The sequence below is a fragment of the Aquarana catesbeiana genome, linkage group LG06, assembly GCF_042186555.1.
Source record: "Aquarana catesbeiana isolate 2022-GZ linkage group LG06, ASM4218655v1, whole genome shotgun sequence".
Taxonomy (NCBI): Eukaryota; Metazoa; Chordata; class Amphibia; order Anura; family Ranidae; genus Aquarana; species Aquarana catesbeiana.
In genome coordinates this window covers 22,148,145-22,173,448 of record NC_133329.1, presented here as the reverse complement: position 1 = coordinate 22,173,448, position 25,304 = coordinate 22,148,145, and the positions used below count along the sequence as shown (strand labels likewise).

The 25,304-nt window shown below is 42.9% G+C and overlaps 2 protein-coding genes across 6 annotated transcripts in view; both read left to right on the top strand.

Moving 5' to 3' along the window:
* Positions 1-22,709, top strand: part of LOC141148222 (uncharacterized) — a 37,874-nt gene extending 15,165 nt beyond the window's left edge. For 4 of the 5 annotated variants that reach the window (XM_073635468.1, XM_073635465.1, XM_073635469.1 and 1 more), the window contains 5 exons: positions 5,469-5,690; positions 9,864-9,892; positions 12,084-12,134; positions 16,801-16,903; positions 21,372-22,709. In XM_073635468.1, the coding sequence (XP_073491569.1) occupies positions 5,469-5,690; positions 9,864-9,892; positions 12,084-12,134; positions 16,801-16,866 (368 nt within the window). In that variant the 3' untranslated portion in view covers positions 16,867-16,903; positions 21,372-22,709. The remainder of the gene's footprint in view (positions 1-5,468; positions 5,691-9,863; positions 9,893-12,083; positions 12,135-16,800; positions 16,904-21,371) is intronic. The other variant, XM_073635466.1, reaches the window with a different exon arrangement.
* A 758-nt stretch (positions 22,710-23,467) lies between these two features.
* Positions 23,468-24,388, top strand: LOC141147889 (olfactory receptor 7C1-like). The gene has a single exon (XM_073635050.1). The coding sequence runs from the start codon at positions 23,468-23,470 to the stop codon at positions 24,386-24,388; it is 921 nt and encodes a 306-aa protein (XP_073491151.1).
* Positions 24,389-25,304: the final 916 nt, after the last annotated feature.

Genomic DNA, 25,304 nt, shown 5'->3' with positions numbered 1-25,304 from the left:
ATAAACAGAAGCGTCACAGAGCGGGAGACTCCCATTTAGGCGGATCGTCCGGAGGACGAAGCGGGGAAGAAGAAGCTGGAGTTAGATGCCGGACGAGAAGACCAGAGGAAGAAGCAGAGGAAGATAGAGGAAGAAGCAGGGGAAGAACAAGGTGGAGGAAGAAGAAGAAAACCGAAGGAAGACCGGAAGAAGATTCGGGGAAAGAAGAAGACATTAATAAAGGAATTGTCAAAAACCGTCTATTGTCTTTTTTAACATTTTTGACACTTTTTTTGTGAAATGGTAGGGTACCCCATTACCAATTCACACAGAGGGGGTCGGGATCTGGAGGCCCCCTTGTTAAAGGGGGCTTCCAGATTCCGATAAGCCCCCCGCTCACAGACCCCCACAACCACCGGGCAAGGGTTGTGGGGGTGAGGCCCTTGTCCCCATCAACATAGGGACATCCTCCCCATGTTGAGGGCATGTGGCTTGGTATGGTTCAGGAGGGGGGGCGCTCTCTCATCCCCCCTCTTTTCCTGTGGCCTGCCAGGTTGCGTGCTCGGATGGGGGAATCCCATGCCATTTTTTTCAATGACTTTTATGTGTATTGCAGAGACCCAACAATTCATTAATAGCCACGAGTACTTTTAACCACTTGCCGCCCGCCATATAGCAAAATGACGGTGGCAAAGTGGTTTCAATATCCTGACCGGACGTCATATGACATGATCAGGATATTGAGCCGCTGCACACCCCTGGGGGCGCACATCGCGGCGATCGTTGTTGCGGTGTGTCAGTCTGACATACCGCAACTCCAATCTAGGTAAAGAGTCTCTGACGGAGACTCTTTACCACGTGATCAACCGTGTCCAATCACGGCTGATCACAGTGTAAATAGGAAGAGCCAGTGATCGGCTTTTCCTCACTCGCATCTGACAGACGCGAGTAGAGGAGAGCCGATCGGCTGCTCTCCTGACAGGGCAGGTCTGTGCTGATTGTTTATCAGCACAGCCCCCCCCTTGGATCCCACCCAGGACCACCAGGGAAGCCGCCCAGGACCACCAGGATGGCATCCACACTGGACCACCAGGTATGCCCCCTAGACCCCCAGGGAAATACCAATCTGTGCCCAGGCAGCTGCCAATCAATGACCAGGCAGCTGCCAATCAGTGCCCACTCCAGTGCCTACCACTGCCAGTGCCACCAGGGATGCCTATCAGTGCCTCATATCAGTGCCGCGTATCAGTGCCCATCAATGCCACGTATCAGTGCCCATCAGTGCCGCCTATCAGTGCCCATCAGTGCCGCCTATCAGTGCCACCCAAAAGAGCCCATCTTTGAAGCCTTTCAGTACCCATCAGTGTCGCCTATCAGTGCCCATCCAGTGCTCACCAGTGCCACCCAGTGCCACCCATGAATGCTCATCAGTGGCGCCTATCAATGCCCATCAGTGCTGCATATAAGTGCCACCCATCAGTGCTGCCTACCAGTGCCCATCAGTGCCGCATATCAGTGCCCATCATCAGTGCCCGCTCATTGGTGCCACCTCATCGGTGCCGCCTTATCAGTGCCTGTCAGTGCTGCCTTATCAGTGCCCATCAGTGAAAGAGAAAACTTACTTATTTACAAAAAATTTTAACAGAAGCAAAAGCAAAACTTTTATTTTTTTCAAAATTTTCTTTTTTTATTTGTCTAGCAAAAAAAAAAAAACGCAGAGGTGATCAAATACCACCAAAAGAAACTCTATTTGTGGGAACAAAATGATAGAAATTTAGTTTAGGTACAGTGTAGCATGACCGCGCAATTGTCATTCAAACTGCGACAGCGCAGAAAGCTGAAAATTGGTCTGGGCAGGAAGGTGTATTGAAGTGATTAAATTACTTTTTTTTTTCCTTTAGAAATGTAATTTTGTTCTCGTACTGTTCTGAACATGGGAAACATGCTCCACTTTACAGGCATACTATACATTTAGAAAATTTAAAGGAATATTTCACTTTTATTGTTTCACTTTAAACATTATTAAAATCACTGATCCCAAAAAAAACGACATTTTTAAAACTTTTTTTTTTGCATTGATCCATGTCCCCTGGGGCAGGACCTGGGTCCCCAAAGACTTTTTATGACAATAACTTGCATATAAGCCTTTAAAACTAACACTTTTGATTTCTCCCTTAGACTTTTAAAGGGTGTTCCGCGGCTTTTGAATTTGCCGCGAACACCCCAAATTGTTCGCTATTGGGCGAACGGGCGAACAGCCAATGTTCGAGTTGAACTCATGTTCGACCGAACATAATAAAGCACATGCCTAAAAATAGGTAAGTATACAGATCTTTCTTACAAGGGTTAGTCAAATTGCTGTTGGGGGGGGGGGGGCATTTTCAGGAGTAGTTTGGTATTGCATGGAATTCTACTTTAACATGAACATTAGAGAGAATGGTGAATGATTCCAAGTTTAATGATTCATTATATGATCACTAAAATGTCTAATGAATTTCAGAACTCTCTCCCTTGATCAAGGCTTAAATATTTCTCGTGGTAAAGGGCTCAAAGAGTCCTTTAATCACAAGAAATAGAATTAAAGGTGCTCTTGTGTACATTCTGAGGTTGTTCAACCACTTGAGCCCCAGCCTGCAGTGTTCTTTCATTACTGGGCCGTTTTTCAGTTTCCAGTGCTGAGATAGGTTAACGTATAATGACTCAGTCATTCACATAAAACTTTTAGATTAAAAAGTTATCAAAACCGCACCACATCTAATTTTAGAATAAAAAATAACTGTGAGAAGATGGCCATATTATATTAAAACAGAGCACCAATAGTGAGAACCTTCAGTTCAATGCATTTCCTCATTAAGCTTCTTCAGAAACTAGAGGTATTTTCCATATAGACATATCATGCACATGGCAGGTGCTGCAATCCACAAGCTTAAGAAATTCATCCCTTCCGAGGGGTGGAACCATAGGGATGAGAAAGAAAGGAAAACGAGGGACAGAAAGAGGAAATTGTGAGGCTTCGCCAAACAGGGGATCCAGAGCCTGCAATGGCAAGGATAAGAGACCCAGGGACCTTTTTAAATGTTCAGCATTCCTAGTCTCCAATATATCATGTCAAAGGTGTAACATTTTTACCAAAGATCTCCACCAGTTTGATGCATTTGGCTGCTAAGCTTCTTCTAGAACCCATAGGTAGTTTCCATATAGACATATCAAGCACGTGGCAGGTGCTTCAATCCGCAGCCAAAAAAAACTCCTCCCTCCCCCAGGAGAGGAACCATGAGGAAAAAGGAAGTGAGGAAGAGAGAAAAGGAAAAGGGGCCTTGATAAACAGGGGGTCCATTATCTGCTATAGCAAGGATAAGAGACCCAGGGACCTTTTAAAAGTTAAACATTCCTAGTCTATAGTGTCTGAGGATTCTTCTGTAGCACCCTCCTAGGTAGGATGTTGGATGTACTGTATATAGTTAGCATAGTGTGGTCTCCTGCTTAACAGAAAAACAAAAGGAACACTTTTTATTGATGATTTCTGTGGCACTGCGAACACTTTTTAGATTACTGGATTCAAGTTTCTGTCATCAGGATCTCTCATTTTGGACCTTTTGCACTTTATCTTCTGGAACTTGTTACATATATGTTTATATATTTATGAATTCATTTATTTGCATTACTTTTGCACTTTATTGGTTATTTTGTTGTATATTTTTAATTTGCATTTATTGGGAATACGTTACATTTGTACACATATTTTTCGCACTTTATGCTATTGGGATTATGCTGCATAAGGTTTTTTTTTTGCATCTATTTGCACTTTTAATGAATTATTTGTAGGGCACTACCCCCGAAGGAGCTGCTGTTTGTTTGTTCTATTTGTAAATCACATTCACCACCAAGCACATCGCAGCCCATAGAAATACAAACAGTCCATAGTGTACTTTTTCTCTTGCATGAGGTTTATTTATGTATGTACTGTATATATTTTTTGGTTCCAGAGATGAGCACACTTGTTTTTGTTGATATTTTAATTTAAGCATAGTATGCAGGCTTTTTTAAGTGCTGTTACCTATATAGAGTGGGTTTTTATAAAATATTTTCTAAACCATTCACTATATCTATACTTTAGCTCTCACTCTTCTCTCACGCACTGATCTGCATTCTTGCTCTGGGGCAGGGAGCCTAAATGCACTGGATCCTATAGTTTAGCATAGGGGACAAGTAACTGGCTTACCACTTACCAACCGGCTCCTGTACATATAAATCGGCACTTTAAAGATGGATATCTCGGTAACGGATTACCGAGGTATCCATCTTTTCAGGAGCCGGTCGTGTTTACGATAATGGTGGTCTCTGATTCGCCGCAAGATCACCGTTCTCGTTATGCCACCCCCCTCCCGCCGCTCTCCCGCGCCCTCCACCGCTTACCGGAGCCGTCGGTAGCGGCAGAGGCGATCGGGACCTGTCATGTCTGTGGTATGGAGACGAGTGAGGGGAAGACGGCCCCCAGCTGTCTCCATACCATAGGAGGGCAGAAGCGATGTCATAACATCAGCTCCGCCCATACGTCTTAAAGGGCCATTTTTTGTTGTCATTTTTTTCAAATGACAATTTTTTTTTTTTTTTTTTTCGCATTTAAGTCCAAATATGAGATCTGAGGACTTTTTGACCCCAGATCTCATATTTAAGAGGACCTGTCATGCTTTTTTCCATTACAAGGGATGTTTACATTCCTTGTAATAGAAATAAAAGTGATCCAATTTTTTTTTTTTTTAAACAGTGAAAAAATATATAAAATAAAATAAAATAAATAAGAAAAAAATAAATTTGAAAACACCCCGTCCTGACCAGCTTGCGCGCAGAAGTGAACGTATAGGTGAGTAGCGCCTGCATATGAAAACGGTGGGCAAACCACACATGTGAGGTATCGCCGCAATCGCTAGAGAGAGAGAGAGCAATAATTCTAGCCCTAGACCTCCTCTGTAACTCAAAACATGCAACCTATAGATTTTTGTAAATGTCGCCCATGGATATTTTTGAGGGTAAAAGTTTGATGTCATTCCACGAGCGGGCGCAATTTTGAAGCGTGACATGTTGGGTATCAATTTACTTGGCGTAACATTATCTTTCACAATATAAAAAAAAAAATTGGGCTAACTTTACTGTTGTCTTATTTTTCTTATTCAAAAAAGCGAATTTTTTCCAAAAAAAAGTGCGCTTGTAAGACCACTGCGCAAATACGGTGCGGAAAAAAGTATTGCAATTTTATTCTCTAGGGTGTTAGAAAAAAATATATATAATGTTTGGTTGTTCTAAGTAATTTTCTAGCAAAAAAAACTGTTTTAAACTTGTAAACACCCAAATCTCAAAACGAGGCTAGTTCTTAAGTGGTTAAAAAGAGGTGAGAAATGTCAGAACCTATTGATCTATCGTTAGCTTTAAGGATGTTCTCAGGTAGTCCTGCGATCTTTAATAGTGAGTTGCCTGTTGGGTTCTTGCAGGTAAGGGGAATGTGCTTGTAGTGGCCGATGACCTGGACTCCATCACTCAAGAAGACAAGGAGAGGATACTCAACAGCCAGCCTCTCATCCCGGGAAAGGCTCGAGACCTCATTCTCTTCAGCAAAGAGAAAGAGAAAACATCTAAAAAAGAGACAAGAGAGAAGATAATGGAAATAATATCAGCTATAGACAAAATGGCACAGCCAATCACCATCTGCAAAGGTAAATCTCAGTTCTAGAAATATTGGCTCCAATTGTGTCTATGAAAATAATATCCAACGCTTTTTGTGTCTATACCGGGTTATACTGTAGGTCATATCCACAAGTCCAGTGCTAGATAGATATCCCAGGGTCTACGAGTGTTGAAGTACACTCTTCTTTGTTTGGCCTTCCTTGTCTTTGGTCATAGAGCTTTGTTAAACTAAACTGTCTTTTTAGGGTCTAATAGCTATCGGCAAGTAAATAATTTGTAGCTCTTGATCAGTTAACATCTTAACAGATTTTTTTGTTATCATTTTCTTTACTTGCAGTAATATCCTTTTCTTTAAGTTTGAGGTAGATTTGAATGCAACAGTAACATTTTGCTCGCTTTTCGTGAACTGCCTTTTTTCACAGTACCCCGCTGCGTGGTTTTACGATGTAGGGTTGGAACACACAAAAATTCTCTAAGGCCTCATGCACACTGGACCTTTTTAATATAACTGTTAGGGGTGTCTGGAGTTCTCTCTCTCCTTTTTTTTCTGCCTCTAAATTCCCCACCATGGTAGCCTATGTTTCCATGCACACATAGAAGTTTAGTGACAGGGGCGTTTAGAGGCAGAACCCCCCCACAAATGGTGCATCCAGGATCAGCAGTGTTTTGCTGGAAAAAAAAATGGAATTTAAGAAAACAAACCTACATACTGTCCTTAGCTAGGTGATTGCAGCCTCTCTCCTATGCTACCTCTAAAACCAAGAACTGAGCAATCAAAGACTGCTGATCACTCAGTTCTCAGTCACCTCTTCCTCTCCAGTACTCACTGGAGTGATTGGCTCTGGAGGGGCAGGAGGGGCTGGCTGAGGCTCTCAGTGGTGCGCTGAGAGGCTGAGACAGGTGTCAGTCCAGGCATCTGGGTGGAACCTGATATAAAAGTTGGGATCTCTCCAGAGCCTGGACTGGCTGAGTTATGTCAGCTGACAGCAGACTTAACCTGCTGTTGGCTGAATATGGGTCACAGGAGTGCAGAACTGAGTGCACTTCTATGACCCACAGGAGAAATAGGGCCAAAGGAACTTTGACACTACTTCTCCTTTACGAGGAGTAACCCTCTTTTCAGAAAGGCAGGCTTTGATGATTTTCCTGAAATGAGGGATATGCAAGGGAATGAGACATGTGAATGCCTTCTGTTCTAAGAAGTATTTACTGTACCAACTCATATTGGTTGGAGGGCTTTCTGTTTCATTTACTCCCTTCTCACCATAACCTGTATGGTAATTCTGTCTTTTGGGGTAACAAGCTCTGCTCCATAGAACTTCCATACACTGCCCTGATGATGGTCACAAAGCCAAAAACATCTGCATACAGTTTGGGATTAAGGACTTTATAATATGGGGCACTATAAACCAGAGGTTCCGGATGTGCATGTGGCTGTGGAATGAGGATTTATAATACTGATACTGGAATACTGATTCTATATACAATAATTTTTAATGTAGAGTTTTCAAAGAAAAGATGTACAAATATTGAATTTCATATAATAGTGTAGTAAGGATATTACAAACAGTAACATTCACAAATATTTTGTTAATTCAGAAAAGAATAGGTGCGTGTCAATTCCGCAATTAAATTGTAATCTGTATATGTATAAGAACAAAAAATATAGTGTTGATCTAATAGATAGATCAATAGATGTCAACAGTATTTACACATCTAACAGACATGGATAGTTACATAGTAGGTGAGGTTGAAAAAAGACACAAAAGGTGAGTTGAAAAAAGTCCATCAAGTCCAACCTATGTTATCATAGGCAAATATCACATTGGGTCTAACGGAGACCTTAGATAACCAAAATAGATATCCTATAAAGGTAAGAATAGATAGAAAAAGATAAGAAAGGAAGAAGATTAAAGATATCAAAGCAATGCGTACTGAAGTAATTTGGTGCAAATAAATATTATTCGAGGGTGGTAACGGATTTCATCTATTTATTGCACCTATGTATTAACTTGTCTATTCCCCTAGTTAGCTAGTCTATTAAATCTCTGATCACATGTTACTGCTGATATCACAATAATACAAGGTTAGCTATGAAACCAAGCGCACGGCTTAATAAAACAAAGTCTTATTTATTTCCAGAGAAAATAGGAAAACGCTAACCTAAAAATACTAAAGAAAGATATTACAAACATATACCAACAGAACACATAATATAAGAATATCAAAGATACTTATCACAATGCTTTCCTCAAAGGCTTTGTATTATAAGGCTGGGCTCAGGTGGCAAAGAGATAGCTCTGAGGCTCAAAATGGTGGTGAGAGCCATGCGCCCAGGTATAAGTAGTATACTTCAGTCATACACCATCCAGACCCAACCCCATTGTCATCCCATCTAGACTTTTGATGAATCAGTATTTAGGGGGCAGTCCTCCTTAACCACTTCAGGCCTGGAAGAATTTACCCCCTTCCTGACCAGAGCACTTTTTGTGATTCGGCACTGCGTCGCTTTAACTGACAATTGCGCGGTCGTGCGATGTGGCTCCCAAACAAAATTGATGTCCTTTTTTTCCCACAAATAGAGCTTTCTTTTGGTGGTATTTGATCACCCCTGCGGTTTTTATTTTTTGTGCTATAAACAAAAAAGTGCGACAATTTTGAAAAAAACGCATTATTTTTTACTTTTTGCTTTAATAAATATCCCCCAAAAATATATAAAAAAACATTTTTTTCCTCAGTTTAGGCCAATATGTATTTTTCTACATATTTTTGGTAAAAAAAATCAAAATAAGCGATTATTGATCGGTTTGCGCAAAAGTTATAGCGTTTACAATATAGGGGATAGTTTTATGGCATTTTTATTAATTTTTTTTTTTTTTTTAAATGGCGGCGATCAGTGATTTTTATCATGATTGTGACATTATGGCAGACACATCGGACATTTTTGACACATTTTTGGGACCATTGTCATTTATACAGCAATCAGTGCTATACAAATGCATTGATTCCTGTGTAAATGACACTGGTAGTGAAGGGGTTAACCACTAGGTGGCAATGTAGGGGTTAAGTGTGTCCTAGGGGCGTGTTTCTAACTGTCAGGGGCATGGCTGTGTGTGGCACATCATTGATCTCTGCTCCGATGACAGGGAGCAGAGATCAGTGACACTGTCACTAGGCAGAACGGGGAGATGCTTGTTTAGGTTAGCATCTCCCTGTTCTTCCTCCCCATGAGGCGATCGCAGGTATCCCCGCGGCGATCGAGTCCGAGGGACCCGCGACCCAACTCATGGAGCTTACCGCTTGTGTGGGCGCGTGCGCACCGCCGCTTCCGCGCCCACTGGCCGCCTCTTAAAGGGGAACATACAGGTACGTGATTCTGCCTGTACGAGCCCTTCTGCCGACGTATATCGTCGTGAGGAGGTCGGCAAGTGGATAATAAAATATATCACTGTTCGCCCTGCTGTATTGGTCTCTAGGGGCAGCATTGTCCATTGCTTTGTATCCTCCAATCTTCAATGCCTTTGATCTTTTGATCTTCTGTAGCAGGGCATTCATCGATCATCTTGTCAGCTAAGTTTGCATTTATAGCAACAGACGGTCCGGAGCCAAGAGCTGTTTAAAGACATTCCAGACCGCCCCCAGGAAAGCAAATGCTTGGTTGTATCAACCAGAAAGAAACTCCAGAAATATGATATTAAATCATGTTGCCTTCCAACATTTACCGACTGTGCCAATTGTTAAGTAATTCTCAAGAGGGAATAACTCTAGAATTATCAATTTTTATATTTAAATAATGGATTCCAGGATTTTTAATGGAATCTTGTCACTCAATATAGCTGAGAGATGTTCATTGACCATAATCCAGGATAATTTCGTCTTTAGGATGTCAAAAGGTATCGTTGTTGTTTTCCAGGATTTGGCTATAGTAATTTCAGCTGCTACAAAGATAAAAGTTATCAATCTTCTTGAGTGTTTAGGGACCTTCTCCAATTGACTGCAAAGTAATGCTTGTTTTGGGGAATTCTGTAAATCAATACCAGAGAGGGAATAGATTAGAGCATAAACTTGATTCCAAAAGTTTTTCACTGTAGGGCATAGCCACCAAATGTGAAACATTGTCCCCTCATATACACAATCTCTGAAGCATAACAGAGAAGACATAAGAAGCTATACTAATTCAAATTTGTTTTTGATTGTAACAGGATCAAGCAATCAAGGTATCGCTTATTGGGTGAGTTGAAATTGCTCTCCATTTGATCTGAAGTCCTCCTGTCATGTGCTGGCTTTTTACTTATAACATGCCTTGTGGGAGGAAATAAAAAATCTTATAGACTTACACATAAACTTCTGATTTAATGACAGCCAGCATCAGCCAGTGCATTCCTCTAGGCCAGGGTTCTCCAAAAATATGGCCCCCCAGTTGTTCGGGAACTACAATTCCCACCATGCCTAGTCATGTCTGTGAATGTCAGTTTTACAATGCCTCATGGGACGTGTAGTTCCGCGACAGCTGGAGGGCCGTAGTCTGGAGAACCCTGCTCTAGGCCAAGGCTGTCATGGACCCTTTCCTGGGGTTGTGTCATCATGCAGCCTACATTAGAAAACAGTAAGAACTACGATCAAGGAGGGGGCATGGGTGCACTGGATATTATTAAATACTACTATGCTTCCCACTTAAGAGCAATTGTTTCTTGGTCTAGCATGCAGGCCCCCAACCACTGGTCAGTAAGGATGAGCTCCGGCGTGTTCGCATGCTGCATGTGCCGAGGCCGCCAGGAACTCGGCACTGCACAGCGCTAATCACAAGCAGTGAGACATTTCCCGATGTGCGACTGCAGAGATCGGGGAATGTCTCACTGCCTGTGATTAGCGCAGCGCATTGCCGACTTCCTGGCGGGCACGGCACGTGCAGCATGCGAACATGCCAGAGCTCATCCTTACTGGTCAGACATTGAGAAAGGGGTTTTGTATCCGGTCCATCCAAATTCTCTGGTATAGTCACAACCCTCACGCGTTGCCCCTTTTCTTAGAAATAAATGTACTGCCCCAATGACCTTTACTCTTACTGTTAGGCGTACCTGTCAACAAAAATTCTCTCTCTCCTCACTTTGCCCTCCCCTTATGAATATACTTTTTAACCCTTCTATCCCGGATAGCTTATCCTTAGGACATATACTACCATGGATGCAGGCATGGTAGTATATTTCAGCTACGTAACCTAGTACACCCAGTTATTTGAAGACTACACACTTTTAATACCCTCAATGAAAAGTTCGACATTCCCACACATATGTTTTATTTCTACTTGCAAATTAGGCATTTCTTTCACTCCATGGTCCCATCCCTGACCCTGGATACCCCCTTTGAATTTCTCTGCTCCCTAGGTCCTCACCAACTACACCTGGTGTCAGTTACATATCGCATCCTCCATGAGTCAACTCATCTATACATGCGCAGATGGTCACAATTGTTAAATAGACCTATAACTTCCCAGATGTGGAATAAGATCTGGTCATCCACTTTTAAGTCCTCTAAATGTGTTTTACAAAGAGAAACTTCCATCAAAATCCTTATGCTTTGGTACAAGACCCCTAAGGTCATTCACAAATACGACCCATCGTGTTCTGCGATGTGTTGGAGATGCAGGCTTGATACAGGCACACTGTTCCATATTTTTTGGCTCTGTCCTTTGATAAAACCCTTCTGGCACAAGGTGATGCTACTACTTCAGAAACTGGTAAACACGACCCTCCCAATTGATCCAATACATTACCTTTTGGGCCTTCCTTTTTCCGGTATTACTAAACAAGCCAAACGATTGACCTTGTACATACTGTATTGTTAGTGGCTAAGAGAGTTGTTTCCTTGTGTTGGCTGTCCAATAATCCTCCCCCATGGTCTAGATTCCTCCAACTCATAGCTGACATTAGAAGAATGGAATATCTTACGGCCACGGTGCACAACATCTTCCCACAATTTAATAAAATATGGGAACCATGGGATCAAACCCCTTCCAGTCTCTACACCCTAAGCCAAGGGCTTCCTAACAATAGCATGCTCATTGTATAGATGACTTATATGTATGACCTCTACAATCTACAGTCTACAGTCTTCCTTTTTGAATTGCTACCTTGGACACCTTGTTTGCACTTCATCTTTTTGGATACATGTGTTATTTTATGAGTATGATGTAACATTTTCTTTTTTGTTTTGGAAAAAATTTAAAGAACTATCCCCCCAGAAGTAAAAAGGAATAATCTGTGATGTCCTTATACTAAAATCTGTGTGTATGGATGTGTGTGTGTGTGTACGTATATAGACAGGGTGTAGGGAAAGCTCAAGATGTGTAGGGGGATGGAGGTGGTTTTAAAAGCTAGAGATATACTTTAAATGTCAACATGCCTGCTTTTCTTGTGTTTCAGGTATCGGGCTACATTAAATGTGTGAATATTATAATGAGTTTAATCTTCCAGGTGAGAAATTGAGCTTTTTCACTTGAGTTTTTCTTTTTTAACTGTTTTAATAGATTTGCAATTTGTAGCCATGATTCCCTATTCTGATGCTGGTTTAGTACATTCATGATCTGGAACTGTCCTAATTTTTGAATTCACAAATCTTCCCAATAGAAGCCAGAGAATAGTGTGCTGGCATGTTTGCTGGATGTAGTAATTTACAAAATATAAAAAAAAGTCTATCAAATACAATCAGGTCACCCAATGGTGAGCTTGTCTTGTGCTGCATTTATCTTAATGTATCTTATGCATTAAAGCGGAGTTCCACCCAAAAATGGAACTTCTGCTTTAAGGGATGTGACCCCCTGACATGCCACATTTGGCATGTCATTTTTTTTTGAGGGGGGGAGCGGGTTCCCTCTTTTCAGAGGGTCCCAGCTCCCACTTTCTCCCCGCGCACCGCGGTACCGGAAGGGAGATCAATTCTCCCCCCTCCCTCTTGGCAATAATCTGGGACATGTCACAGGTCTCATGTGATTGCCCGGCCAGTCACGCGTGTGGAGTGGCTCCTGCATGCGCATGCGCATGCGCAGTGGGTGCCCGGCTGTGAAGCCACAGCTGGGCACCCACAGTTACAATGCCGGCACCACAGAGAGGAGGGGGAGAAGAGCGAGGCTTTGTACGCCCGCATCGCTGGACCCTGGGACAGGTAAGTGTCCGATTATTAAAAGTCAGCAGCTGCAGTATTTGTAGCTGCTGACTTGTATTTTTTTATTTTTTTCAGCAGAAATCTGCTTTAAGATAAAAAGCCTTCTGTGTGCAGTAGCCCCCCTCAGCCCCACTAATACTTAATTGAGGTCCATCTAGACCCAGTAATGTTGCACGAGAGACTCGGCTATTTGGGGATTCCCCTCCTCATTGGCTGGGACAGCAGCACGGCGTCATTGACTCCCGCTGCTGTCAATCAAAGTCAGTGAGCCAATGAGGAGAGAAAAGGGGCAGGGGGCGGGCCTGAATGGACACAGGGAGCATCAGCTCGGCTCGAGTGCTCCCATAGCAAGCTACTTGCTGTGGGGGGGGGGCACTCGGCAGAAGGGAGGGGCTAGGAGCACCGAAGAGGGACCCGAGAAGAGGAGGATCCGAGCTGCCCTGTGCAAAACCACTACACAGAGGAGGTAAGTATAACATGTTTGTTGTTTTTAACAAAAAAATAAATAAATAAGACTTTAGTATCACTTTAAAGAGATAAAGTGCTAAATAGAGAATGCAAACTAAAAATATTGCTATAAAAAAATGATCCACAATAAGTGAAAATTTCATTTCTACAGTCCTCCAAACAAAGTGTCAGCATGCCGTGCCAAGAAAGTGCTATCCAAAATAACACAAGATGTGCTTCAGAAAAGAGCTTTAGTGCTGCACTACCTTTTTCAAGCTGGAAAACTCACCAGTTTCCACCAAGGAATTCTGTTCCTTTCTATATTGTTAGTCAGTATCCCTTTTACATGTGTTATTCCGGTGTTACATAGAAAAGTAAGGGGAATCAATATAGTGTGAAACCATTTAAAAATCGATTCAAATCACAAACACATCCCCTCTTCCTACTCACATTGTTTGGTTCCGTACCTTGCACCGAAGGGTATTGGCCACAAATGACATAACATCAGTCTGCAATAATATCCTCTATGCACCAACAGTGCAGTATGCATACCCCTATCAGTGGCAGGTCTCCCAGTCCTTCCGGGTGTACTAATTCCACGTGTATGCTGCGCAATGACGTCACTTCTGGTCCTGTTCCAACGCATTTTGTCACATCAACGTTATCAAGAATTTGGGCCTCTACAGTGGGAGTAGACAAAAATGAACTTGTCTTGTGCTGAGTCTGGAGATTAGCTTTAACGTATGCGTTATCTGATAACTGACAAAATGTGACTATATTATTCTTTCCCACTAGTTAAATACAGTAAAACCTTGGATTGTGAGCATAATTCGTTCCAGAAACATGCTTGTAATCCAAAGCACTTGTATATCAAAGCGTATTTCCCCATAAGAAATAATGGAAACTCAAATGATTTGTTCCACAACCATTTATTTGTAAGTCCTTCTGTTTATAGTCCATATAAAAAGATTATAGCAATGTGATAGGTTGTGTAACTGTCACATACCTTACAGCGGAGCCCGAAATGATGAGGGTGGCCTCTTGCACGGTTCCGGTCCAAGCACCGCTGGTGGTGGGTGCATGGACTGCGAGGGAAACGAAAGGGTGCAGGTGCCTGCAGGCAGGAGGCTGGAACTTGGAGATACAGGAAGCTCTGCTGAGGAGATGTGGAAACTGATCACCAGATTTGTTCAGTGGGAGCCAGATCAGGATCAACTGAAGAATCAGGAACAGGCAGGAGTCGGCAACAGGCAGGAGTCGGCAACAGGCTGGCAGTGGGGTACAGTCCAAGCCAAGGTCAGTATTGCTGGTAGAGGCAGGTTCAGCAGGCAGGGGAGATCCAAGAGAATAGTCAGAAGATAGCCGGGTTTTCAGGAACAAGGTCAATCAGGCAGAGTAACAACAGGAACACAGAAACAAGCTGAAGACAATCCAGCACTGATGCTAGGCAGACTCTCTGTTTATATAGGGCGCTGTGTGGCAGGATTTGTGCCAGCGTACGTGCATGCGCATTAGCACCTTAGCACATTGACGCATGCGCTTTAGCACATTAGCGCTTTGGAACTCGCGGGTACGCATTAGCATAGAGGTGCCATTGTGCATGCCCACCCTGGATCTCATTTGTCTTTGGCTGCGGTTCCGTGCATGCACATTGGCATTAGCGGAATGAGGATTGGCAGCTGCTGCACGGAGAAAATGTCCATCCACAAATGGCAACCTCCACAAGGGGATTAGAAGCAAAATCCAGCAGGAGCTCCAGAGTATAAAAGAGAAGAGAGGGGCCTCTAAGTGTAGCAATATGATTACATTTAATGAAGGTACAAGATTTAGCAACTCACATGGTTGATGATTAAAACAGGCACATCTAAGTATGCCGACATCCGGGGTAAAGCTGTCCACATAGACCATCCCCCGCACCGCCAGCTCTCACCGCTGTCAGTCTGCAATTGTGACCAGGAAAACTACCCTGCAGTAGAGTGATCTGAAAGCGAGGCTTGAGCCGCTAGTGGAGCGCAGCATGGAAGGGACAACATCAATGTTGGTGAGGAGGATGTGCCTGTTTTAATCATGAACCATGTGAGTTGCTAAATGTTGTACCTTCATTAAATGTAACCATATTACTACACTTAGAGGTGCCTCTCTTCTTTTTTATACTCAGTTGTGACTTGACATCGCTTGTATATCAAGTCAGAATGTATTAAAAAATTTTGCTTGTATAAATGGGTGGTGCTGCGCTAATCCTAAATATAAAACCCAGGTGGTTTAAGTATTGATCATAATTTGTATCACCAAAATTTATATAAATAAATAAAAGAGTATTATAAAGACTGGTTGGATAACTAATACAAGTGGTACGTCTCACTGGACTGGATAAGAATATCATAAGTGTAACCAAATATATATAATAAAACACGCATATTAAAAAAACTTAGATCACCATAGTAAATATCTGACTCAACATCAGTGACAATAAGAAACAATACTAAATAAAGTGCAAGGTGATTCAGGCTATGTATATAAACAGCTCAAAAGTGACAGTGTGCAATGTGCAAGCAATGTGCACGATGTGGAGTGGTGTCTACACCTCTATTAGATAGGGTATTAATAAACTATACTTCACATAAAGTGCAAAATGTGCAAAAAACTCCAGGAATAGATACGGTATTAATGTCCCAAAACAATAAAAAATATATATAATGAAAAAAAAGAATTTCACACAAAAAAAGTCCTTTTTTAGTGAAATCTGTGACAGCAACGTGCTAACATGCACACGTAGCAGTTAAAATGCTTTAGGTGACTCACATCTCGTGCTTCTTCGTGTGCAGACACTTCAGTGGGTAGTGGCCCCTTACCTTAAAGTAATAGGGCAAAAGCATATGACCAGAAGAGCTTTTGTAACATCCACCTAGGGGCTCCTGCGCGTCCCTCACTGTCCTAGATCCTAAGATAAGGTTCCCTCAGATGTGGTGCAGGGGGGTTGTAAAGGATAATAGAGCAGGAAGAAACCCAATAGTGTAATTCCGTTTACTTAAAATAATTGTTTTTATTATAGAAATACAGGTACTCACATTAACAATTGAAAAAACAGTGGTTGTATCCAACGAGCGGCGAGCTCGTAAGCCTCTGACAGTGTGTACAGCCTGTCCCGTCCCTACGCGTGACGTCACACCACACGTGACTTCTTCAGGGGAGTTTTGACTTGACATCGCTTGTATATCAAGTCAGAATGTATTAAAAAATTTTGCTTGTCTTGCAAAACGCTCTCAATCCAAGTCACTCTCAAACCAAGGTTTTACTGTATTTATTGATTGGTGATTATCCTTCTGTGTTTTCACACTGTACAATTGTGTGATTTAGATATTCACATCATAGCCTGCAATCTATGTTCTTTGCGGGACAGGGCTTTTTCCATAGTATTGGGTACTGATAGCGTCCTGAAGGTTTTTATCCATTTTTTTCTGCATTTGTTCTTAATATAATATGCTATTTGTTATGCTAAACAAAACATTTCATGGACTCCTCTGGTGTCAGGTTTTTATTTTTTTTGGACAAACCCGAATACTACACTACGATCAACTGGCTGTTATGCAGAAGTGACCTTCCCACAGCTTGGGGAAGACATCCCAAACATCAGGTGAGGGACATTCTGTTATACAGAGCGACCCAGAGCTACAGAGTGTGCTAATCCAACCCACCAGAGATCACTTCTTACTGGTCCAGCTTCAGAGAACTCAAATCTCATTGGTTACTCCAAGGTCATATTCTCATAAAATAAGCTCATCAGGTTTCCATCCACCAGAGAGAAGTAGGGTGCCATCTCCATCATCTTTATCCTTCACCACAAATATTCTCCTCTATGCAGAGACTGTATATGTCAGAACTATATAAATGTATAATAATAGTATGTGACTGTGACATTAGAGTGTAAGCTCCTCTGGTTCAGAATCTGATGCAATTGGCTGTTTTCTTTGTACAGCACTACAGAATATGTCAGAGCTAAAAAAATGAATAATAATAATATTAGCGTGTGCACCTTAGTGCATGAAGAGTGGGAGGCTTACCAGATTCCAATCACCCTCTCTAAGGAAAGGTCAAACAGCATTTGTTTAGTACTCCATAATAGTATACAATCTGCTTCAGGGGGTCTAAACCGGTAATTACACCACAGTGTGCCCCGCAATTCAGTATGCACCGAGGCTCCGTACAAGAATGATACCATAAAGGAAGAAAGCAACACCCTTCATAGTGTAAATCTGCGGGTATAACAATGCTTAATAAGTATAAATACACTTACAATGGATGGATGTTTTGAAAGCAATTTAAACCACGTGTATGGTCAATTTTCCCAAAAGCAAGATGGCCGGCTTCCCGGTCAACTGCTTAAAGGGGTTGTAAAGGCAGAAGGTTTTTTTTTTATCTCAGTGCATTCTATGCATTACGATAAAAAGCCTTCTGTGTGCAGAAGCCCCCCTCAGCCCCCCCAATACTTACCTGAGGTCCCTCTCTGTCCAGCGATGTCCACGAGTGTCTCAGCCATCCGAGATTCTCCCTCCTGATTGGCTGAGACACAGCAGCGGTGCCATTGGCTGCCACTGCTGTCAATCGAAATCAGCTAGCCAATCAGGAGAGAGAGGGCGGGGTCGGGGGTCCGTGTCTGAATGGACACAGGGAGCTGTGACTCGGCTCGGGTGATCCCGTAGGAAGCTGCTTGCTGTGGGGGGCACTGAGCAGGAGGGAGGGGGCGGGAGCACAGAAGAGGGGCCCGAGAAGAGGAGGATCCGGGCTACTCTGTGCAAATCCACTGCCACAGAGCAGGGAAGTATAACATGTTTGTTATTTTTATAGGGAAAAAATGATACTTTACAATCACTTTAACAACCAGCTATTTCTTCACACAGAATTCGAATTGGTCTAACATTTTTCGATCAATCCAAATTCTAATTGTTCTGAAAAGTTGGAATTTGTTAGAAAACGAATAAACAAAACAAATTTTAATGGATTTCAATAAAATTCCTTACTTTTTGTTACTATTTCATTCAGAGATTCGGATACATCAGATTCTCCAAATAACCAAAAATTCATCCGAATTTGTATTCAGACTGAAACGAATTGCACATGTCTAGTGTGGAGGAACTGGAATATCCTGCACAGAGCCCTGACCTCAACCCTTCTGAACACATCCACCATACTCCTCTCATGACAGGTGCACTTCACAGCAGTTTTAGTTATAAAAACATCGTTTGAGACCCTGATTTACCCTGTACCCCATTGATTGCATTTTTTTGTTATTCACTTAGTGAAAAAAAGGAATAAGACCTTTATTAATTAAACAAAGATATTTTTGGATTGTCTTGTGTCATGAGGCCCCAGTGAGATCTCAGCAGTGTAATGAGACACAGGAGGGACATGGCTGGAGATCTCAGGGAGATGTTATATGCTTTTATACACAGTGAGATAGTGCAGGGTGGGGAGAACCTGTGTGTCCTCTCTACCCAGCACTCCGATCTCCTCTATAGAACTGGCTGAAGGAACCCGACCAACACAAGATCTGATAAGACATCTACAGGATGCATTTTATTCATCTAGAACAGGAAGGTGTTGGCTGTTTTATGCATAAAATATTCTTCAACAAGGTGATCGATCATTCCTGACAATTATACAATGTTGTATATTCCTCATCTCTGTCCCCTCAGTATTTATGTACAGGTGAGTGGTTACATTGGGTTTATTTACTAAAGCTGGAAGGTGCAAAATCAGGCTGACTTCTGCATAGAGACCAATCAGCTTCCAGGTTTAATTTCCAAAGCCCAGGGCTTTTTTTTCTGCCGGAACGCAGTGGAACGGCGTTCCGACACCTCTGACAGCCCTGTCCAGCTAGTCACTGAACACAGAAGGCAGTAGAGGAGGCTTTTGAACTACTCGCTTCCTCCACCGGCTTTACTTTTTCTGGAGCTTCGGGAGTTGTGGCTCCCGTTCCGCCCAGCCCCGCAGCTTCCATCCCGCCCAGCCCTGCCCTGCCTCCCTGTCAGACGTGTAGCTCCGAGCCGAGTGTAGTGTTCGGCCGGAACTGAACTGTGTTGGAAAAAAGCCTGCATGCTCTAAACAGACCAATGATAGCTGCACTGCAAGCTATGGAGAGGAGGTGAGTTGACTGAAAACTTTGGAGGGAAAGGGGGGGCGAGTGGCATCTGCAGGGAAGGTGATAGCTGTGGACTGCAGTGGGGGTGAATTTATGAAGAGGGGGTGAAGTTATTAGAGCTGCAAGGGGGAGAGGTTGTGCAAAGTGAGTGCTGAGTAGAAGAAGTGAGCTGTGGATGGGGGAAAGAAGAAGAGAGCTGTGGACGGGGGAAAGAAGAAGTGAGCTGTGGACGGGGGAAAGAAGAAGTGAGCTGTGGACGGGGGGAAGAAGAAGTGAGCTGTGGACGGGGGGAAGAAGTGAGCTGTGGACGGGGGAAAGAAGAAGTGTGCTATGGATGGGGGAAAGAAGAAGTAAGCTGAGGATGGGGGAAAGAAGAAGTGAGCTGAGGATGGGGGAAAGAAGAAGTGAGCTGTGGACGGGGGGAAGAAGTGAGCTGTGGACGGGGGGAAGAAGTGAGCTATGGATGGGGGAAAGAAGAAGTGAGCTGAGGATGGGGGAAAGAAGAAGTGAGCTGTGGACGGGGGAAAGAAGAAGTGAGCTGAGGACGGGGGAAAGAAGAAGTGAGCTGAGGACGGGGGAAAGAAGAAGTGAGCTGTGGATGGGGGAAAGAAGAAGTGAGCTGTGGATGGGGGAAAGAAGAAGTGAGCTGAGGACGGGGGAAAGAAGAAGTGAGCTGGGGACGGGGGAAAGAAGAAGTGAGCTGGGGACGGGGGAAAGAAGAAGTGAGCTGCAGACGGGGGAAAGAAGAAGTGAGCTGCGGACGGGGGAAAGAAGAAGTGAGCTGTGGACGGGGGGAAGAAGTGAGCTATGGATGGGGGAAAGAAGAAGTGAGCTGAGGATGGGGGAAAGAAGAAGTGAGCTGTGGATGGGGGAAAGAAGAAGTGAGCTGAGGACGGGGGAAAGAAGAAGTGAGCTGGGGACGGGGGAAAGAAGAAGTGAGCTGGGGACGGGGGAAAGAAGAAGTGAGCTGCAGACGGGCGAAAGAAGAAATGAGCTGCGGACGGGGGGAAAGAAGTGAGCTGCGGACAGGGGAAAGAGGTGAGCTGCAGACAGGGTAAAAAAGAGGTGAGCTGCAGACAGGGTAAAAAAAAAGGTGAGCTGCAGACAGGGTAAAAAAAAGGTGAGCTGCGGACAGGGGAAAGAAGAAGTGAGCTGTGGACAGGGGAAAGAAGAAGTGAGCTGTGGACGGTGGAAAGAAGAAGTGAGCTGTGGACGGTGAAAAGAAGACGTGAGTTGTGGACGGGGGGGAAGAAGAGATGAGCTGTGGACGGAGGGAAGAAGAGGTGAGCTGCAGACGGGGGGAAAAAGAGGTGAGCTGTGGAAGGGGGGCATAGATCAGCTGTGGACAAGGTTTGCAGAGGTAAGGTTTGAATGGGGGGCACAGAGGTGAGCAAAAGATGGTTACATTGGGGGAGATATGCAAGTACTGTCCGCTGATCTTTTTTTTTTCTGTGCCCTGTGTGATACACACACCTCATCACTGCAGAGTACACTTTCCTGAGCCCTGTGTGTTATGCGCTCCTAGGTGCCACACTCTGTGCCTTTTGGGCCTACGCGAATTTGGCGCCGCTTTAGTTCTCTCCCCATGGAACTGCATGATTGGGGGTGGAGAGTTGGCTGGGGAGGGTGAGTTCCTGCACCTATTTTCTGAGAAAAAAAAGCCCTGCCAAAGCCTAATTGAACAATAATTGAGGTTGGAAGCTGATTGGCTACCATACACAATGGCACCAGATTCTGAGTGCCCCAGTTATAGTAACTCTACTCCGATGTGTCTTATCACTCTTCCCTGGTATATTAAGCTCTGATTCCTAAAATCTGATGAATCCAGTCTGTGTATTTCTCATAAAAGAGGCCCTGTAATGATGAGATGTTCCGGAGTACAATTTTTACTATACGAGACATAAAATTACACTTTACAATTACACCCTGATAATTTCTGCTATTCCTTCTTATCATTTTACAGATCTTTATACACTAACACTTTAGGAAGACGTCATGGTGGAAATGGAAAAGACAAAAAATACAGAATTGATACAATGTTTTGTTGAAGGTCCGGTGTCATTGAATGAAGTGCTCTGCACATGCTAATGCTAGCACATTATGTGAAACATACCTAAAAATGGAGCATCAGAGAGTCACAAAGCCGGAGTCCGTGAACCCAGAAGCAAGACGGGTGAAGATGGAAGCGGCCTCCAGCGATAAAATTGCAACGCTGGAGGGAGCTTCCATCTTCACCTGTCTTGCTTCTGGGTTCGCAGACTCCGGCTCTGTGATTGGCCGGAGCCGCGATGACGTCGTTCCTGCGCATGCACACGGGAGCCGCCGTTTACGGCACAGGGTGGCCGTTTCTTTGCAGCGCATGCGCCAGTGATGTCACTGGCTGCATGCACAGTAAATATCTCCTAAACGGTGCAAGTTTAGGAAATTTTTACACTACCTGTAGGTAAGCCTTATTATAGGCCTATAGGTACAAGTCAGAGATGGAAGTATCCTTCCACTTAAGAGAGATCAGGAATATGGCCTCAATAGATGAGATGAGGTGTGCTGTCTGATCACATTGCAACTTGATTGAATGGAGGCTGTTTAGTTCTACTGATATCTCCCTTTTATTGATGATTTGCTGAATTCTTCCCAGGTCGATTTGTCTGTCTATAGGACATCACACAATTCAGGAACCCAGACAATGTTGATCCATGAATAATGGGATTGTCTATAGATGAGACCATTCTGGATTCATATCTTGGGGAGTTCACAGAATTCACAAACTCCAATTCACCAACTTTGTACACAAATGCTGAACCCGACATATTCTAATCATTTATATCAGACAATGACTCTCATATCTCTCTCTGTATTGTTCATTGATGTGTCTTTACCAGTATGTTGTCTGTTGTATCAACAGTATACAGTATAACAGTATGTCCAGTGATAATTGATTAATTTCATAATAAATAAGTCAATTTAATAGATCGTTGAATATATCATGATTTTTTTGCAGTCAGCTTCTTTATTAAGAATTAAAAACAGGTGAAATATACCAAATGTAAGGTATACAGAGTCTGATGTGACTGTGGGGAGTGCAAGCTCCTCTGGTGCAAAGACTGAGGTTACTACCTAAGTATTCTCTGTACAGCACTGCAGAATGTTAAAGATGTATAAATGTATTTTATTTGTATGTTTATTATAGGTATATCTCTAATCTCTAATCTCGGCATAATCTGTCTAACCCGAAACTGTCAACCGTGAATACTTTTTTGTAACTTTTAACATCTTCATTAAAATACCAATTTATTTTCAGCAATCCATGTGTGTGTGTGTATATAATTTTTTTTTTTTTTTTACTGTATATATTAAAAATATTGTCTGACTGTGCTGGGGATGTTAGAGTGTAGAGTCGGCTGATCTGGTGCAAGAAAATAGCAAATTTTCTCTATCCGGCAATGTGGAATATTTTAGAGGCTTATATAAATATATTTAAGGATCTCCTAGTTTGATTTATTGTTTTATGTTTCCCCATCTATAAATCCTTCCACCTATTACAGAATGATCTTACTGTGTGAAGTTATCATGATATATCTGGGAAGTTATTATGAAGCATAGACTTAAACTCCGATCACTACCTGCCGACTGTACTGTATGCACTGAAAACATAATAAATATTGGTAAATGTTTTCTCCTTTTTGATTCCTGGGTCTGATCACATGCTAATATTTAAATTGTTTAAAAAAAAATTACCAAGCTGCAGTTTTCCTGGGTTGGAATAGGCAAAAGGCCACAAAGTTCATGTTTATGTGCATTTTATTCCTTTTTTTTCTCAATGAACTAGATCTGACACCATTTTTGAGACTCATTTTATTTAGTTTATTGCAAAATCTTCGAATTAATCTAAAATGTCAAATTCATGAAATATATTTCATTTTCCTTTTAATGTCTTGGTGTGAATAATCCTTTGCAGTCTGGTGAACAACATCTTCTGCAGTACAATGTCTTCCTGAATCCTCACATAATCTCCCCCTCTCTTGAATAATTGGTGAATTAAACGGTTTTAATTTGGTTACGATGGGAAACCAGACTGAATTCATTTTGCTTGGCCTGTCAGACCTCACCGATTTTCAGATCCTGGTATTTCTGCTGATCCTCCTTGTCTATGTGTCCACACTGGTTTCAAATCTTCTCATCATTTTCTTGGTGGTCTCAGACTCCCACCTGCACAACCCTATGTATTTTTTCCTTTGTAACCTCTCAGTTTTAGACATCATCAATTCCTCTATTTCAACATCTCATATGTCTTTTGACATCTTTACTGGAAACAGGCTGATTTCATACCCAACTTGTATCTCCCAAGTCTTCTTCTTCACCTGGTTTATTAGCACTGAGTCCTTTGTGCTTGACATAATGTCCTATGATCGCTATGTTGCCATCTGTCTTCCTTTGCGTTACACAACCATGGTGAGCATTTACTTGTGTGTTCAGGTGGCGTTCTTATTCTGGCTTCTCAGTTTTGTCTGTTCCTTGTTGCACACGCTTTTTGCTCTAAGATTGGCCTTCCCTGACCCCACCACCATCCCAGGATTTTTCTGTGAAATATATCAACTGATTCGACTGTCGTATTCTGACACATTCCTCAATTACTTACTTATATATTTTGAAATTGGAAGTTTTGGAGCCCCTGGTTGTTTCATTACTTTCCTTTCCTATGTGTACATTTTCAAAACCATCCTGAAAATTAAATTAAAGGATGGAAGACGGAAAGCTTACTCTACCTGCAGTTCTCACCTCATGGTGGTCTTCATCTTTTACGGGACTGTTTTTTTCAACTACCTTCAACCCATAAGTAAGGATTCTCTGGCAGGCAGATTGATCTCTTTATTTTATGCAGTTTTCACTCCTCTACTAAACCCGATTATTTATAGCTTGAGAAACACTGAATTAAAAAAAGCTCTTCAGAAAACTCTATTCGGAATTGGCTCAATGCCATGAACTATCACTAAAGGAGAACTGCACAACAATATTGTTAGTCTCAGAAGTGTTTGTATTTTTAACTGGTTTGCTGGGTCATTATTTTAGATAGGTGAGATTTGTAATCCTAAAGCCTCATACACACGATAGGACTTTGTACAAACTTTCCCGTGGATTTTTGTACAAAAATAAATTTGTATTGCATACACACGGCAGAACTTTTTCAGCCAACTTTCACCAAATCACGTGGTTTTTCAGCTCTTCACCACCACCCTTTGGTCAACTTCTGTATTGTCTGATATTGTGTCAATCTCGCCGCTTTTATCGGCGAGATTGACACCTTGCCAGCCGGGTTCACACTGGTGCGGGGATCCACCTTGGATCCCCGCCAATGCCAGGCACTGTGTTTGGTATGAATCATGAGGGAGAACTCCACAACAAGTTTTAAATAAAAAAACGGCATGGGTTTCCCTCCAGGGGCATACCAGGCCCTTAGGTCTGGTATGGATTTTAAGGGGAAACCCCTACGCCATAAAAACGGCATGGGGGTCCCCCCAAGATCCATACCAGACCCTTATCCGAGCATGCAGCCCAGCCGGTCAGGAAAGGGGGTGTGGACGAGCGAGCGCCCCCCCCTCCTGAGCCATACCAGGCAGCATGCCCTCCACATGGGGGGTGGGTGCTATGGGGTGGGGTGCGCCCTGCGGCCCCCCCACCCCAAAGCACCTTGTCCCCTTGATTGATGAGGACAAGGGCCTCTTCCCGACAACCCTGGCTGTTGGTTGTCAGGGCCTGTGGGCAGGGGACTTATCGGAATCCGGGAGCCCCCTTTAATAAGGGGACCCCAGATCCCGTATCCCTACCCATTCACCTAGCAAAAGAGTGTCAATAAAAAAACACACTACACATGTTTTCAAAGTAATTTTTTAGGCAGCTC

Bases quoted from the DNA above. Each gene is read 5' to 3' on its own strand.
- LOC141147889 (XM_073635050.1), top strand. From the start codon at position 23,468: ATGGGAAACCAGACTGAATTCATTTTGCTTGGCCTGTCAGACCTCACC.